Source organism: Sphaeramia orbicularis, chromosome 5 (assembly GCF_902148855.1).
Source record: "Sphaeramia orbicularis chromosome 5, fSphaOr1.1, whole genome shotgun sequence".
NCBI classification, from domain to species: Eukaryota; Metazoa; Chordata; class Actinopteri; order Kurtiformes; family Apogonidae; genus Sphaeramia; species Sphaeramia orbicularis.
The window spans coordinates 27,626,616-27,642,521 of record NC_043961.1 but is presented as its reverse complement, the minus strand read 5'-3'; the positions used below and the strand labels follow the sequence as shown (position 1 = coordinate 27,642,521).

The following is a 15,906-nucleotide window of genomic DNA, read 5'->3' as shown; positions in this document are numbered from 1 at the left end:
CTGCAATGCCCTGTCACACTGTAATACGTATACTCAATGTGACAAAAGCCGGTCTAGTCTGCATTTTGTTTGTGTGCAAAAAACCTTGAAATGCCATGGCAACTGCAACCAATTGCAGAGTAGGAAATCATCCCCATGACCTCTTTTATTGGCGATGAAAAATGTGGTGAGTAATGCTGCCAGAGTTACTAAGAACCCAAAGAGACAAACAGTGCAATTTGAGTCAGCTGATGAGTAACTGTTTTCATATCAAACACATTTATTTATCTTTCAAATTTCTATCAACAGGTATGTACAGATTCAGGTAACAAATGCATTGTACCTGCAGATTGACATATTGTAGCTAATTATTTAACAGTCTAGAAATTAACAACAAACATGCTTTGTTTTTTGTCCTTTTTCATCGTTACCATGTATTGGCCATTATATAAATTAAATTACAAAAAGGTTTACTCAGGTACTCCACAAACACACAGTCTAAATTCTTTACCTACTGCACTTGGAAAGAGGCTACAGTACAAACACAAAAAGGTCAAAGAATTATTGTGCTGCTAGAAAAGATCCTGCTAAAAGCTCCAGTAAAGAGCTTTTAAATATAAACCGTTATTTGCACCGTTTAGTTGTTGCTTCACTTTGTTGTATTTATGGACATATATCCATCTACATGCCTCAGCACACTCCATCTAAAAATACACAAAACAAACAACTGTTTTAATGATAAACTGTCACAAATCTTAAGACCAAACAGTAAGATGGGTAATAACACAACACTTAATGGCAATAACTAATTTTGTACAGTACATGTAATGTCAAAAAAAAAAAACTGCTGTTTTTTTCACTTCTAGAGATAAATCTGGCTCGTACTTATGCATTTAATACATAATGACAGGAAATGGATGACCTTGTTTCATTAGGATGTGTTTTAGTGTTTCTCCGAGACACACAGTGGTCGCAGTGGTTATAGCATTCAAACAGCTTGATAACTTGTCCTTCTCTCCAAACAGCAGCGATGTCTTCCTTTGAACTCCAGTTACACTGAGGCAATAAACAAACCCACAGCTCAGTGAATCACTTTCTGTTCTACTGTGCATCAGGAAGACACTATGGAACAAAAAGCTTAGTCCCTTCTTTGCTTTTGTGCAGCTCAGACCCTGACAACTGGGGTTGTAGCTGTGAGGGGTGCAGTGGACCCCGTCTCATAATCTAGGTCAATCATTGTGTGGTTGGTCGTGCCCAGGCTGCTAAGGGAAGTACCGGTGCCCATCTGTCTGTCCCGCAGACTTTGCAGGTAACTCTGAGAAGACAAAGAACACAGATATAAGTGAGGAGCACAAAAATTATCAGGTGTCTGAACTAGACAAGCTTAGACATTACAGAGTGTAAATAAGTGATGCCATAAAAACACACTCATCAGTATCTACAGCACACGCCAAGTTGGGTGACACTGACCGGTGCCAGTAGATCCCCAGCGTAACGTTTGACTGGAGTGGGTTTACGGCGGTACGTGCCTTCCTGCCCACCTGCCTGCTGTCGTTTTTTGGCGTCCTTCTCTCGGATCCGCATCAGCTGGACTCGCTTCTGTCTCCGACTGATAACAACTAAGAAAAGAAGGAGGATCCATAATCACTTTATTCTGAATTACACATTTTCGACGGCCATCACAACAGTAAATGGAAACGGCTTGTTTAATAAATAGTGAATCATTTCTATTGCAAAAACAAAAGATTTGATAGTCAGTGACATACTGAAGAAACATGGGATCATATGGAAATTCTCATGACACTACATGTTTACAGAGGAGGTTTAGTGACCTATGTTTATATTATTTCACTTACTTTTAATGAAATAAATTAATGATATGATATACCATAAACGTGATCAAATTAAAGAAAATTACAGCTTTCTCCGAAGTAAAACAAATTTGGAAACATTTGACACAATACATCCAAGTCACCCAAATATATAACAGACCCAGCTGTTTTTAGATATTTTATGGGCATACATAGTTATATTAGCTGAAAATTGGCATTTCTTAGAAAAGTACTAACACAGTGAAAGTGTCCTGATAATTCATCCTTACCCTCAGTGTGTGAGAAGCTGTCATCTGTTAGTTTCCACTGGACCAGCACTCCTATGAGACTGAGGGCAGGCCAGATGCCCAGAATGACCCAGCTGTACCAGCACAGAGGTGGACCGGGTGTGAGACGTAAGCATTCATAGACATGCATGGCCAGAGCAAACATCTCCACAAAGTAGTCGGCACACACTGTCATTATAGCTGCCCCGAACACAGCTGTGGAGATCATGGTGAAGAGCTTCTGCCACTGCAGTGTCAGCACAGCAAACAGCATGCCTGTTCCCAGAAGTGCACCCAAAGGCACCCACACTGTAGTTGGGGTGTAGAACTGCTGAGTGACCAGCAGGGCGGCGAGAGCCAGGTGTAAGCCAAGCAGCAGACCTGTCATGAATAGGCCTACGCTCCGCACCAGCATCGTGACCAAACCGCACAGCAGACCTATGCCGAGGCCGATACCCGCGCTGGCCTCCACGCTCAGCTGGGTGTCCAGCACATGCTCCTTGTGGCACAGCAAGAAAATGATGACCGAGCCAAACATTAGGCCAGACAGGAACATGACAGCCTTAAAACAGCGGTAACCTAAAGGAAAAGAGACACAATAGTCAGAACTGCAGGAAAAAAAGGCCCAAATTCTTTCACACTGGTATTTGGGGCGACACATCTGTACATGCAAACATTGTGAAGATGTATCATAACCAGTCTAACCAGTATAATGTGCTTATGAATTCACTGGATTTCATTGTTTGTCTTTTACAAATGGAAACATACACACTGACTTCAGTGGCCCCAAGATTACTTTTGAAAATTGGTCTTGTTGTTCATGTGGGTTAGTTGAGGACTGTGACCAGTTCAAACTGGAATCTACTCATCAGATAGAAACAATAATGTGAAGAGCCAAACAACAAAATCAGATCTGAGCAGTAAATCTCAGTTGAGCACTGAGCCATCAGTGTGAATGCAGCCAGACCACATCATAAATGTGCTGTTGTATGTTTTTATTCAGCCTGACGTCATATAATTAAATACTACACTTCAGAGTGAGTTTACAGTTTCAGGTGACATTTTAAGTTATGTCATCCCAAAAGTTGCATGACTCCAAGGTCTGTTTGCCTGCTGGGATTCTTACCAAAGAAGCAGTAGATGATGCCGAAGAGGCAACACATGGAGCAGATGACGGCAGGGATGACATCATACTTCCTGTCTATTTCCAAACTACAGACGTCCACCTCGGCCATGCCTGCCCCCACCCCTTCAGAGCTTAGCCCGGTGGGATCTGCCATTCTGGGTGAATGTCGGAGGCGGTGGGGCTGGGTGATGTTCAAGACAAGGGTGAAACTTCTGGTGATGTTATCTGAAGTCCATCTGAGCAGGTTTGATGACTGCAACAAAATAAAATATAAAAGGGTTTTTAAGTGGCAGGAAAGTAAGAAATGTAGAGAAATGTAAGTCAAAGGAAAATGAAAAATCTAAGAAGACCCAAGGGGGTAAAAGGTGAAGCTTTAGGCCATCTGTGTACTACTTCAACTACCTCACAGTAAGTGAAGATGGTTTTACAAATGTGATTTATACTGTGGTGTAGGTCTTAATTTTGCTCTTAAATGAAGTATGAATGTAGTTAGAACTACAGCCTTTGGTACCATGTTAAGAATCACAAAAATTAATGAAATTTCTGACAAACAGAAAGACTACACAGGTTATCATTTTATAATTTGTTGTATAATAATAAAGTGGGGCAAAAAATTAGAGCATGACTTACAAACAACAGTAATCACTGGAAATATCAACAATGATAATACCACCAAGTATTTACCACAGGAGTCTCCAAACTAGATCAGCTTAAGATCCAGAAGAGAAAATATTCACAGGATCCAAATGTACTAAAAGACATTACAAATGGCCTAAATATCTATATATTCTTTTTTTTAATCCTTCAAATGTAAAACGTATGATGAAACACCTTTTCAATGTGAGAGGGCCATGTACATTTTATCTGGGCTGTACAGACCAGTTTAGTAAAAAAGACCTTATATCTAACTTACACATTATTGTATGGCATCCTCTGGAATTTCACTCTGCATATTGGAAATCCCAGGTTTGGGTTGGTGAAGACAGATTGAGTCAAAAGTAAGAATGCTGAGCCTACCATGTGCTACGATTTCTCTATATTTTTATATTAATAGTTGAATTTCCCAATAAAAAATGTAATTAATAAAATTATTTCACAAAGTAAAAGTTTTCAACCATGACTTTTTTGTAAGAGTAAAGTCAATTCACGCAGAATTTATAGCCAAATAGTCATATTTACAATAGTCAAAAACTAAACAAGTTTGTGCAGCAGCTACATTTAGACATCTGTCGGAAGTCTGACGCATAGTTAGATCTAAACCTTAGTCAAGGTCTATCTTTGTGAAACAGACCTCTGTGTGTGCAGCTGTCACACATTCTGCACACTATGCTGTAGATGTCAATCCTGCATGTCCGGCATAGGGTCAAATAAGGGTGTTTTATCGACCTGCTGTCCAGCTGTGTTTCCTCCATAGTGAAGTCTGTCATCTGAAGAGAGTAGCTTACTGGTTCATTGGCAATGAAACATGTTTTTCTATCTTTGAAGAATTACACAAGAGAAAAATAAGGCAGTGCCATTTAACTGGCTTATGGTTGCATGTTAACATATTTTAATCAGTTCATTTCTGTACACTTGCTCATGCACAAAGTCAAAACATAAATGCAACTGAAAGTGTTTATTTCAAATACACATTAGGTCCACAGTCATTGATCATATTTTCACATACGTAGCTTAGCAGCTCACTTAAGATAATGTATATCTGAAAAACCTTACAAAGCAGTCTTGGCGGTGGAAATGACACCATGACTGTTGTGTTGTCATTTCTGTTTCAATACACGTGCACTGACTAGTAGTCTTAAAATTATCTTTGCGATTAACCAGTGAAACTGGTAGGCTTGTGGAGAGCCACGCAGGACTGCAGTGGGGCTAAGGCTTATGGGTGGATTGCTCTTTCTGAGGCTGCTGGCAGGCCTCCTTCATGATCTCACCACAGCTGAGATCCGATTACAGCTCACTCACGTTTTCTGCTCGGGACAAACAGTCAGGGACCAGTTAGGCCCTGCCTTTTCATTGAGGTTTCCGAAAATGTTCTTTCTTTCCCTCATTTACTCACTAACCTATCCCTTGTCTTTAACTAAAACTTCCCTGACCGGATTCCCTTTTATCAAAGAAATATGTCTCATTTGATTCATACTTTTCCCTCAGGCAGGCCAAGTGATTTGCATGTCTTGCCTATGAATGACTGTACTTGGAAAAAATGAGGGCTCAACGGAAAGTTCTTTTTCTTCTTCAGTCCCTCACAGTTCGTCACTACCTATTGCTCTCTCCCTCTCTTTGCCTTTAGCCGTGACAAAAGCAAAAATCTAATGAAAGTTCTTTAAAATGCTACATTTTCAAAACAAATTCACGTAGCCTGCTGCAATCTGGACACTGTAATATACTCGAGACTAAACACTGAGTGTAATCTGTTAATATTCAAGTCTGTCAAATCTAGTGTGTGTGTGTGTGTGTGTGTGTAAACATCTAAATAAAACATGGAGTAATTCAAAATTTTTGTCACAGCATATACGCAATTGAATAAAATGAAAACTTATATGATTAAATTCATAAAACTTCTGGTTACGTAAACCATGCTATTTGAAGAATAAGTAAGTTTTTGGAGAGGGGAAAAAGTACCAAACTAAAATGTCAGGGCATTTGTGGACTATAGCAGACAATGGCAAAGTAGGAGACCAAAAAGGAAAAACTTTTCTAACTTAATTAGAACTTATGGAGAGATTTGTCTACATAGTTATGACTATAACTTACTTATGACTATAATCATCACAGTAACTCCAGCCAACATAAAATGAAGAACCAAACTCTATTGTGGATGATTGGATCATATAAAACCATAGAGGAGGCTCTGGGCAAGGGAGGATTCGATATGATGACTGGGCAAGGCTTTATGTGTGGTGAAGGTTACCACTATGTCTAAAGCAAGTTATAAAAACTGGAAACTTCATTTTCAACATTGCAGATGTGAATGCGAGTGCCATTCTCTTAGGTTAACTCACACCAAACACAACTTTGTTTTAAACTGTTGAAACAAATAATGTATAATTATCTATAGGCCATCTATAACACATACCCAAAAGACCCCAAAAAATGTGTTTGTCAGCTATTTTGACAATCAATTTCAATTCCTCTATCAAATGTCAACAATTACTGGAAAATGTATATGTTCCTGTTGCCTTCTTCATTCAGTATTTTAATCTATCCAGAAATATTTAATCTAAAATGAAAGAAAGCAAAAACTACTCATATTTGAGAAGCTACAATTGGTACAGCTTTGGTATATCTGCTTGACAAATAACTTATCAAAACTTACCAAACTGTGAAAATAAAATAGAAAAACATAATGCATGGCAACTCATTTATACTGTGATTACAGTAATTGGACACTACCACATTGTTTTCCATTATTGTTTGTAATTGATTAAGACACTGAGAATGCATGTTCGGTGGCCAGCTAACTGAATTTAGGACCATCACAATTAGTCAGTCTGTTAGAAGCTGAAAAAAGTCTACGGCCTCATATCTACAACAACATGTGTTCATGTTATCACTTTTTTTTTTAACTTAACCAGAGTGTGAAGTAGTTAATATTTTATACAGTAATGAACTAAATGCTCCATACACGTCCTGGGCACTCCTATGTCTCTGTACGTCTGCCTCATGTTACCCCTCTGTGAGCTACAATGGTATCCAATGTCTAGAGGCTTGGAAGTCCTTGGTGCTGTGGGAGAATAGAGCCATTATGGGACATAACAAAGACCCTGAGGCCCATGCTGTGACCTCTAGTGGCACTCGGAGGAAACCATGCGGACGAAAAAGGAGACGGTGGCTGGGAGCACCAAGGAGACTGGTAGATCCCTAAAGTTTGCTTTAAGATGGGTGCCAAGTATTTGTCTTCAGAGGGGTGGTGAGTGATGGAGGGAGGGGGCTCCAACTCCAAGCAGAGCTATCTATCAAAATGACTAAACTCTCTAGAGGCCCCTAAACATCCCATTGCTTCCAACCTAAATTTTCTCGCTTTCTCATTTTGAGTGTGAGTGGAGATGCTTTCCATGATTTAGAAAACACATAAAAAGTTCCCAGATTGCTCATATTTATGGAGTGATAAATGATATGTCAAAGGTGACAGGCCTTAAGGTCACAGGAGTTACTTTAATGTTGTGTTCAGTGGTGGCTTGTCAATAGAGGGCGCTAGGGCACTGCCCCACCTGTCCCACATGAAGGAGAAGACCATACCTACGATAATTTTATGAAAACAAGCTATACATGATACATCCTGTGAGTACTGTGTACCTGCATTCAAGTGTAGTTTAACAGTGTTTCTGGCTGTTTAGTGAGCAGTCAAGTCACATGTTTCCTGTTTGGGGTGCCACCCGAGAACTCCATAGGCTCTCGTTATAAATGGCACATGCGCAGAGGACCCCCCTCCAATACAAGATGTGCCCAAGGACCACCCACAGAAGTAAACATCACACCTCGAAAAGAATCAAGACCTTCCTCAGAAATGGAATCAGCAAATAGGTCAGTAACTAATACCACTGAAACATCATTAAGCAGTTGGATAGCTCAGTAGTAATCACAATGGACTTCAGTGCGTGAAGGTGCAGGACTGAGTCCCAGCATAAGTGGTATCAGTGATATGTTCTAACCCTAATGTGGATTTTCTATATTTTAATGCCATGTGATCTACCTGCACTACCTTCAACCCTAGTCTACGTGGATTGTCCATACTATCTGTGGAAAAGACACTTGTCAGGGACATGCCTGACTTTAACAATAGAGTCATAGAAAAATATGCATGTTTGAAGGATAGACAGGTGAAATGTACAAATACAAATACATGACTGAAAAGACATACTGTGTATTTTTATTTTTATTCATATTTTAAAATAGCAGTGCATGTACTTTGGTGTATCCCAGTGGTGATATGTAGTTACAGTGTAGCTGAAAACTGACTTGGATACTGCGCCCCACCAAAAAAATAATTTCACCAGCCACCACTGATTGTGTTGCCCTTTAAACCAAACAACAGTGTAGACCCCTGAACAAACACTGTAGGGGTCTGAGTGCTCAGCTGTTGATGAACAGGGAGGGTCAGCTACAAGTTCCCCACATAGCTAATTCGGGTGTGTTTAATACACGGGTGGGCGTGTGCAATCACAGCCAAGGATTCTGGAAGTTCTCCTGTGACTTGATGGCCAGGACCAGCTGAGAAGCTGAAAACCTGTTGTGTTATGGCTTGGCTGTGTGACAACGTCACTGTGATGACTCTACCAAGAATGTGAACTGCACCAGGTCTGTGCTCTGCAGTTGTAGTCATAAATCATGCCACCCTCTGCTAAACATCTTATACAGACAGACAAGAAGAATCTTGGAGTTAATGCTAGTGGCATAGTAGGTTGAAAACACTGACCACAGAACCGGTAGGGCCACTAAGGTCCAAGTCCTAACTACAACGGCTGACCATGGGTAAGTGCATCATCCATTCAGAGTCTCCAGACCTCCCCTACCGGCTAATAGTTCACTCTTGTTCTGGTTCCACATTATAATTAAACCACAAACATACTTCAGGTCAACTGCGAGTGAACTTTAAATGATGATACATAACAACTGACATAGCAGAGAAGAGTCAATAACTGTTCCACTTCATTACAAATCAGATAACTTCTGCATCTAATTCTTGAGAATCTAATCCTGCATAGTCAGATCCATCTCCACATTTGGTTGGTGCTGCACCAGCAACAAAGATCGTTCTGGAATGGGGTAAAATTCTAGCTTTTTGACTAGTTTGTATGTCTTTGAACAAATCATACTCATCTGGAGCAGCACTAAGTGCAACATGAAGTAAAAGTGTCTTTGCAGAAGAGCGGGGGATCGTAGAGAATGGGTTTGGTACAACATCTGTCCATCGAGATGAAAGATCAGTTTTTATTGACAAAATGCCTGCAGAAAATGGTAACAAAAGGTCTTAGTTCTGATTCTTCATTTGGTGTTTTTTTTTTTATCTAGTAGCATTCTAAGTTCTATTTTAGCTTAGGGTTCCAGTGACTGATATTGTATGAAAAACTGTTTCAGCTTTCCCCCCTTTATATGGATTTCCTCCAAGAAGATTTTTCCTCCATCATGTTTCAGGAAAACTGGTTCAGTAGTTTTCATGTAACCCTGTTGTCAGAGAGACTGATGGAGAGACAGTCCTTCATTGTGGAGGTAATCTGATTATCGCACACTAGCATTGTACTCCTACAGAGATGCCTTGCCCTACATTATCTCGAGAAATTTAGGGAACACATTTTTTTTTATATACACTCCAACAAAAACAATATTGTTACTGTTATAACATTTTTATTTTTCAATGAAAATTACATTTCCTTCTAAGATCAACCAAATAATTAAAATATAATCTCTCTTGTACATTGTATTGTATATTCTTGCATAATAATTCAGCAGCCAGAAAGCAATGAATGCCCTTACCTAAAAATGCTGGTTAATGTGAATGAAATGTATGCACACACAAACACACTCTCAGACACACACACACTTCATACAGTTTAAGTGAAAACCACCAGATCATTGATTTTCAGGATAGCTTTTACTAAATAATACAACACAGTAAAATATGCTTTGGGAGCAAAGCCACCAAAAGTTGAAATGGGTACTGCTGTCACTTCTGGTGACCATGAGCCCCTTGATGATTCTTCAAAACACACCTCCATACCAATACAGAAGAGGGCCTAGTTGAGATAAAATTGGTTAACACTACAAATAATTGTTCTCTCTATCACAACATGTGCTTTGGAGCTCACTGAGAGAGGACATATGTACCACTTCCTGCCCTTCACAGCAGGAAGCTCCAGACCAGAAGAGGAAGTGGAGCTCATCAGGTTTAGACCGGAACTGACCTCTAGAGCAGAGATGGAAGCAACAAGCTGAACCATCAACGCAGATGCTTCACTTCATCAAACAACACTGGTGAGGCTTCAGCTGGGAAGTTAATACAAGAAAACATGAGGCAGCTTACTAAGGCCAAGTCCACACGCAACCACATCTTTTCCTATCTGATCTTTTTCCTTGTTGTTTTCAAAAAAGTGCTCCGTAAACACAGAGTTGTTTCAGGAAATATCTGCGTCCACACGAAACCAATGAAAACGACTGCAAACGATGTAGTACCAATGCTAGGCCTGTATGTGTCATTGTACACAAAAAACGGAGAAGACGACATGGAGCATGCACATAAAGCTTTCTTGGTTCTACCGGGTCTGATCCAATATTTCCTCCTGGTTGCCCTTCTGGTTGCCCCTCTCTGCGGTAGATCCAAGAGCATGTCGTCGGCTTCCTGATAAAACCTGCTATGTGACTTTTGGCAAATTTTACAGGAGAAACAAAAAACTGTTTATATAACAGGAAAGTGTGAAATATGACAAAAAAGTATGTGTTCCTTTAATGTTGGTACTTATGATGAATGTAAACAACTTTCACAGGAGACTGAAATTTGAAGCTATAATAGGGGAGATAGCAGGTTTTTATTCCCAACCAAAAATGTCACTTAGCAGGTTTTATCAGGAAGCCGACGATGTAGTGAATATTGTTAGCTATGGTTGTTTGTTGCTCATCGTAGTGAAAGGGTAGCCGAAGATTTTGAGTCAATATTTCCAATAAACTCAATAGCTGTTGCAGTGTGCGCACAACTCTGTAGTCCACCATTGTTGTTGTTGGGAAGTGGCATCTTGCTTCCGGGGTGAAAGGTTAGAGAGGTGATCCTATGACATTATTGTTTAAAAAAAGTTGCGGTTTGGTCATACAGACAAAGACATGAAACCGGCGTTTTCAAATTTATGCACTCTGGGACCTGGTTTCAAAAAGTTGCAGTTTCAGTGACTGAAAATGCCAGTTTTGTGTGGACAAAAGGTCTATCCGATACAAAACTTTTGCGGATACGACCTAAACCTTCTTCGTACAAACAGGGCCTAAGGGATTTCGCACTGCTAAGAAATTTCACGTTGTCAATACAAACAAGGAGAGGCAGCCTTGTAACATGATGCAAATAAACTCGTAATCTGTCGGGACTGCAGGGTAATCTACATATAACACTCGCCATTGTGTCACCAAGTGCCTTTGCTTTCATGATCCAGTGTTTTCAGTGAACTTCTGTGGCCAAGTGCTCCAACAGCTTGTATAATGCACAAAGGATCACATGATGTTGACTTCACACTTATTGCTGATACTGAATGCCCTAAGTTTTTTGTTTGGTAGAATATACACTACACTTACACTATTTTACACACATTTACAATTCAAAGTCTATTTCCCTGCTCTGTCTCTACCATCGCACATACTAGTCACATTGCTGTAACCTTAGATTTTGTATTGGGTAAGGGCTCTATGGCTCTGCAAAAACTGTGTTTTTTGAGCGGATAAATCCTTCCATACTCACACTTCCTCACTGTTAAAATAATTCATGCCACATATGCGACAATAAGGAGAAACTATTAAGACTTGGCTTCAAAACCTTGTTATTCTTGTTGACAGTGTGGGATTAATTTGCATCTACACAAGTCAAATGGGCATGAGTCTGTGACATTTGAATGTGGTTTTGGGGACGTGATCCCAAGGGCATCTGTTAAAGCTTTCTATCTCTCATCACTAAAGGGCTACTTTAGAGCAGAGAATGATCAGCAATGACAAAAGCTGATGAACTTTCCTTCAGAAGCACTGAAATACAACTCTCATTCATTCCAGATCTATTGTCTGTCAGCTGTCTTCCCAATGTGTCAGATGTTCTATGCCCAGTCTTCAGCTGCTCTTCCCATGAATAAAGTAGACAAATTGCGCATCAACTAATGCACTGAATCTAAAGCAACATGTGACAAGATTGTGGCACTCCTCTCTACAAAGCAACGATTATATAGACGAAAAATGAGTGTTCAGACAAAAATGAGTGGTTTGACTCTTTAGGTTGACACAAATTCAGTTTCACAGTGTACAATTATATCCAAATAGCATCTCAAAAATTATGCTCTTTTACCAAACTGGTTATCATGGTTGTTCTGAGAAACAGTCTTAATCAACCTGGTGTGTTTGGAACAGTTAAGTTGGGAACATTCACACCCTTTCAAAGTATTTGGCTGCACCTTTTATTTCCTGTCATCAGCTACTACTTTGCTCTAGTGACAATATTTCAGTTCCAACATACAACAAAAGAGCAATAGGCCAACATGACCCAAGCCATTTTTAACCCTCATAATCTCTCCATTTCATGCCTGCCTGACTTTAGTCTAAACAATAGAATCCTTTCAAATAAAGACTGCAGAGAGCTGCTTATAAAGAGGCATGAAAAAAGATCAGAAACACAATGAACAGGCCTTTTAAAGAGTCACATGTTCACAGTCCATGTGCATGCAATGTATATCAGAAATGCACATGCTATTAACATAGCAAAGCCCATAATGTTCATCCACCCAGTTAAGTTGGAGTTGAAGTCAAGGATGAAGCATGCAGTGTGCTCTGTAAGGTGGGGCTACTCCACAACACTCTATTAGGGTTTGTGGTGGAGAGCAGTATTTAGTAGGCGACATGGTGGAGTCCATGTCCATATGCTAGTGAGAACAAGACAGTATCACTGTGTGGATGGGATAATATATTCTGCTGATGAGCACTAGGTTGGCGTAGAGAACATATGCAACCATCCACGCAACAGAGGACAAGTCAATTCCACAGAGGATCTGACCCTGAACGGTACTACAGTTTCATCTTTTTAAGTCCTTACATTTTCTGACTTTCCTAAATCTTTTTTTTTTTTTTTTTTTTTTTAAATAAGTTCAGTTGAAGTTCAGGCATGCTGCCAAAATAAAATCATACAGACAGCTGATTGAATTGTGGCCATTTGTGGTTTGCTATAGTGGTAGGTGGGGAGTTACAACACAGTAGTGGTTGAGACCTCCATGCAGTGCCTATATGTGTCTACAGCACTTCCACTTGAGCTCTATCATTTAACCATTTTTGTCAAATTCCAGTGTACAGTAATTGTACCTCCTACAGCGATCTCAGGAGCCCAAAATATCACATATGTCCTTTACTTTCCATGCCAAGTCATCAGTCTCCTCACTTCTCAACTATAACCAATGTTTATCGTGCTATAAGTAGCCTATGGATAGATGTTTTTAAATTACTGGTATCAGTTTTATGTGGTTTCCATGTGACAACGGCCTTTTCTTACACCCACAACCCACCAGACCATGGGTCTCACATGATGCTGGTGTAAGTAAAGTAAAAGTAAGCAAAAGTAAAATCAAAACTTAATCAGCTATATTTAGTGATCAAAGCGATCATATCTAGCACATAGTAACTCTTTTTTGTATGCAGTTTTAATCAGTCCCGAAGTGGAGAAAGCCTTATTAGTTTTTGCCAAATCCTTAAAAGTAGTCCTTGAAACTATCTGTGATCCAAACATAGAAATGATGCTCCATCATAAACTGTCCAGAAACACTGTAGTTATAGAACAAGGTGTTCTTCTGTACAGATTTTTAGCTGCAATGACTCTACAATTGCAAGCACAATATCATTCCAGTTTGGATAAACCTTTAAAATGCACCAAGGTAAAGTTAAATAAAACCTAAATCAAGAATATCCAACTGTGTAATGGTGAAACTGGTGTTTATTGAGTGTATGTTGCAATATAAGTAGCACTGATAGAGAAGCTAAGTATAAATAAGAATGAAAAACCAATGACTAATCCATTGAAATAAGAAGTGGAATCTCAAATTTATAAGACAGGCTCTAGGACAATAACTTTCACAATGCAAACTGGCAAACTAGTATCACTGTGTCAGATGTTTATTACAGTAGGTACACTGAAGGCCAGCCAGCCAGCCAGCCAGAATGCCTTAATTACATGAATAAACCTTTGCCTATGGCCCTGTTGTCTTTAGAGAAAAAAAAAAGACTGTTGAAAGAAGAAAGCAGACTGAGGCACAGTAATTATCCAAACTTTAAATTAAAGCTTATGTTCATAAAGTTGGAATGGAAACATCATTTGTGAAGGTCAGCTGGTCTAACTGGAGACTTTCTCCATAAAACAGTTTCCTGAAAGCTACATGTTTTATACTTTTTAAAATGTTATTTTTTTGCTTATGTGTTGACAATAAGAAAAGTCAGCTCAAAGTTATATACCTACAACAAAAGACAAAAATGAGGATGTTGTTGCTATGTTAATTAAAAGGCACCTTGAGAAACAACAGATAAGAGTCTAACTTTTATCAACCCCTGCACGTCATGCCTCCTTTCCTGCCTTCTTTTTCCCCAGAGCAGAGAAGGGCGTCCTCTCTTCCATTTGAAAGGGGCAAAACCATCTGGTGCAGGCTGACAGAGTAGGTCAAGTATATGGGAGGGGGTGCGCTGAGGGGGGCTATAACTACAGACTAAAACAGGACCTGTAGGCTGTCATCACAGTGTCCCAAAACCAAGAGGCACTCCCACTATGGATCACACAGCAGAACCGCAGGGCTAAGGCTTTTTACACGCCATACAGACTATAAAGAGACATGACAAGACTTAATTGCAAAATAACATATAATATATAGTTTGCACTGATGGAGAAACAATCATTCTGTTTGAGAACTTTAAGCAATGAGTGATTTATCATAAAAAAAAATAGATTGACATAACTAACCACAAATCAGTACTTATTTACTTTGTACTGTTGGTTGATCCTTAAAGGCTGCAGTTTCATCACTACTTTGCAGAAATGCAGCAAAAGTAGCTTAAAACTTTAAAGCTGTTAGCTAACACTGATGAAAGCATAGCACTGGAGGATTTTGGTCAAAATGTGTGGTTCAGTGCACACCAATAAAGCCTTTATTATCCCAGATCATTATGTCTTTGTCCTGAAAAGCTGAAGGATAAGTTGTATTGTATGTGGCTCAAGTGTTTTAAAGAGAGAGCAGCCATGGAAGCAACTTGGCCCTGCTAAGTTTTATTCCAAACATTTCCAGCTGTAGAGTTTGGCAGTGATCTGAAGAGGATCTGGTGAGGTATTACTCAATATTAGTCAATCATGAGCTGTTAATGTAGTTAGTATACGGTTATTGATAATATGGACAGACTGAGTTAAATGGATTAAAGTGTACGCTGACAGAGAATAAGAGGCTTAAACTAAACTGGTGTTGGAAAAAAAAGAGGAGTTAGTTGCTGATGTGGACATCTTCAAAAAGAAAAAGTAGTAACTTACCGATGCGCCTGTGCGTTCGGCAGTTGAAACGTTCACTTCTCCGTGACAATCAGCTCTGTCAAACAGGAAAAACACCCCACCATTCACAAACACAAAAGCGGCGCTAGGGTACCAGGGAAAACCGGTTTTCTCCCAACTTCTCCCCGGGCTCTTCTTAAACTCACAGGCTACACTAAGCCCACAGCAGCGACATGGTTTACTTCCTACCCCTGCCTCGTACGAATAATGTCTCAAAAACACCAAGGTAACCCAAACCGCAGCTGTGTGGAAGTTTAACTCCTTTCCATTCTCCGCCGCTGCCTCCGTCCCTGAACTCGGCGAGTGGATCAACCGTTAACGGTCCCCTCTGTGACTCCACACTAACACTACTCTCTCCTCTTCTCTGGAAAATCTTAACAGCCCCGACTGAGACGCCTCCCCTCGCTTTCCCCCAGCTTAAGTAAATGGCACTCCAAAAAAAAAAAAAAAAAAAAAAACACAAAG

At 39.8% G+C, this 15,906-nt stretch overlaps 1 protein-coding gene across 2 annotated transcripts; it reads right to left on the bottom strand.

Annotated features, from left to right (window-relative positions):
- Positions 1 to 241: 241 nt before the first annotated feature.
- On the bottom strand, positions 242 to 15,885 carry LOC115419496 (transmembrane protein 198-like). Of its 2 annotated transcripts, none has more exons than XM_030134304.1 (5): positions 15,424 to 15,885; positions 3,204 to 3,456; positions 2,081 to 2,656; positions 1,521 to 1,598; positions 242 to 1,294 (listed from the first exon to the last, which is right to left on the bottom strand). In XM_030134304.1, the coding sequence occupies exons 2-5, from the start codon at positions 3,355 to 3,357 to the stop codon at positions 1,242 to 1,244; spliced, it is 861 nt and encodes a 286-aa protein (XP_029990164.1). In that variant the 5' UTR covers positions 3,358 to 3,456; positions 15,424 to 15,885; the 3' UTR covers positions 242 to 1,241. The 2 variants fall into 2 exon arrangements, with proteins under 2 accessions (XP_029990164.1, XP_029990163.1); XM_030134303.1 differs by having other exon boundaries at positions 1,450 to 1,598; positions 15,424 to 15,881.
- Between the last annotated feature and the right edge of the window lie 21 nt (positions 15,886 to 15,906).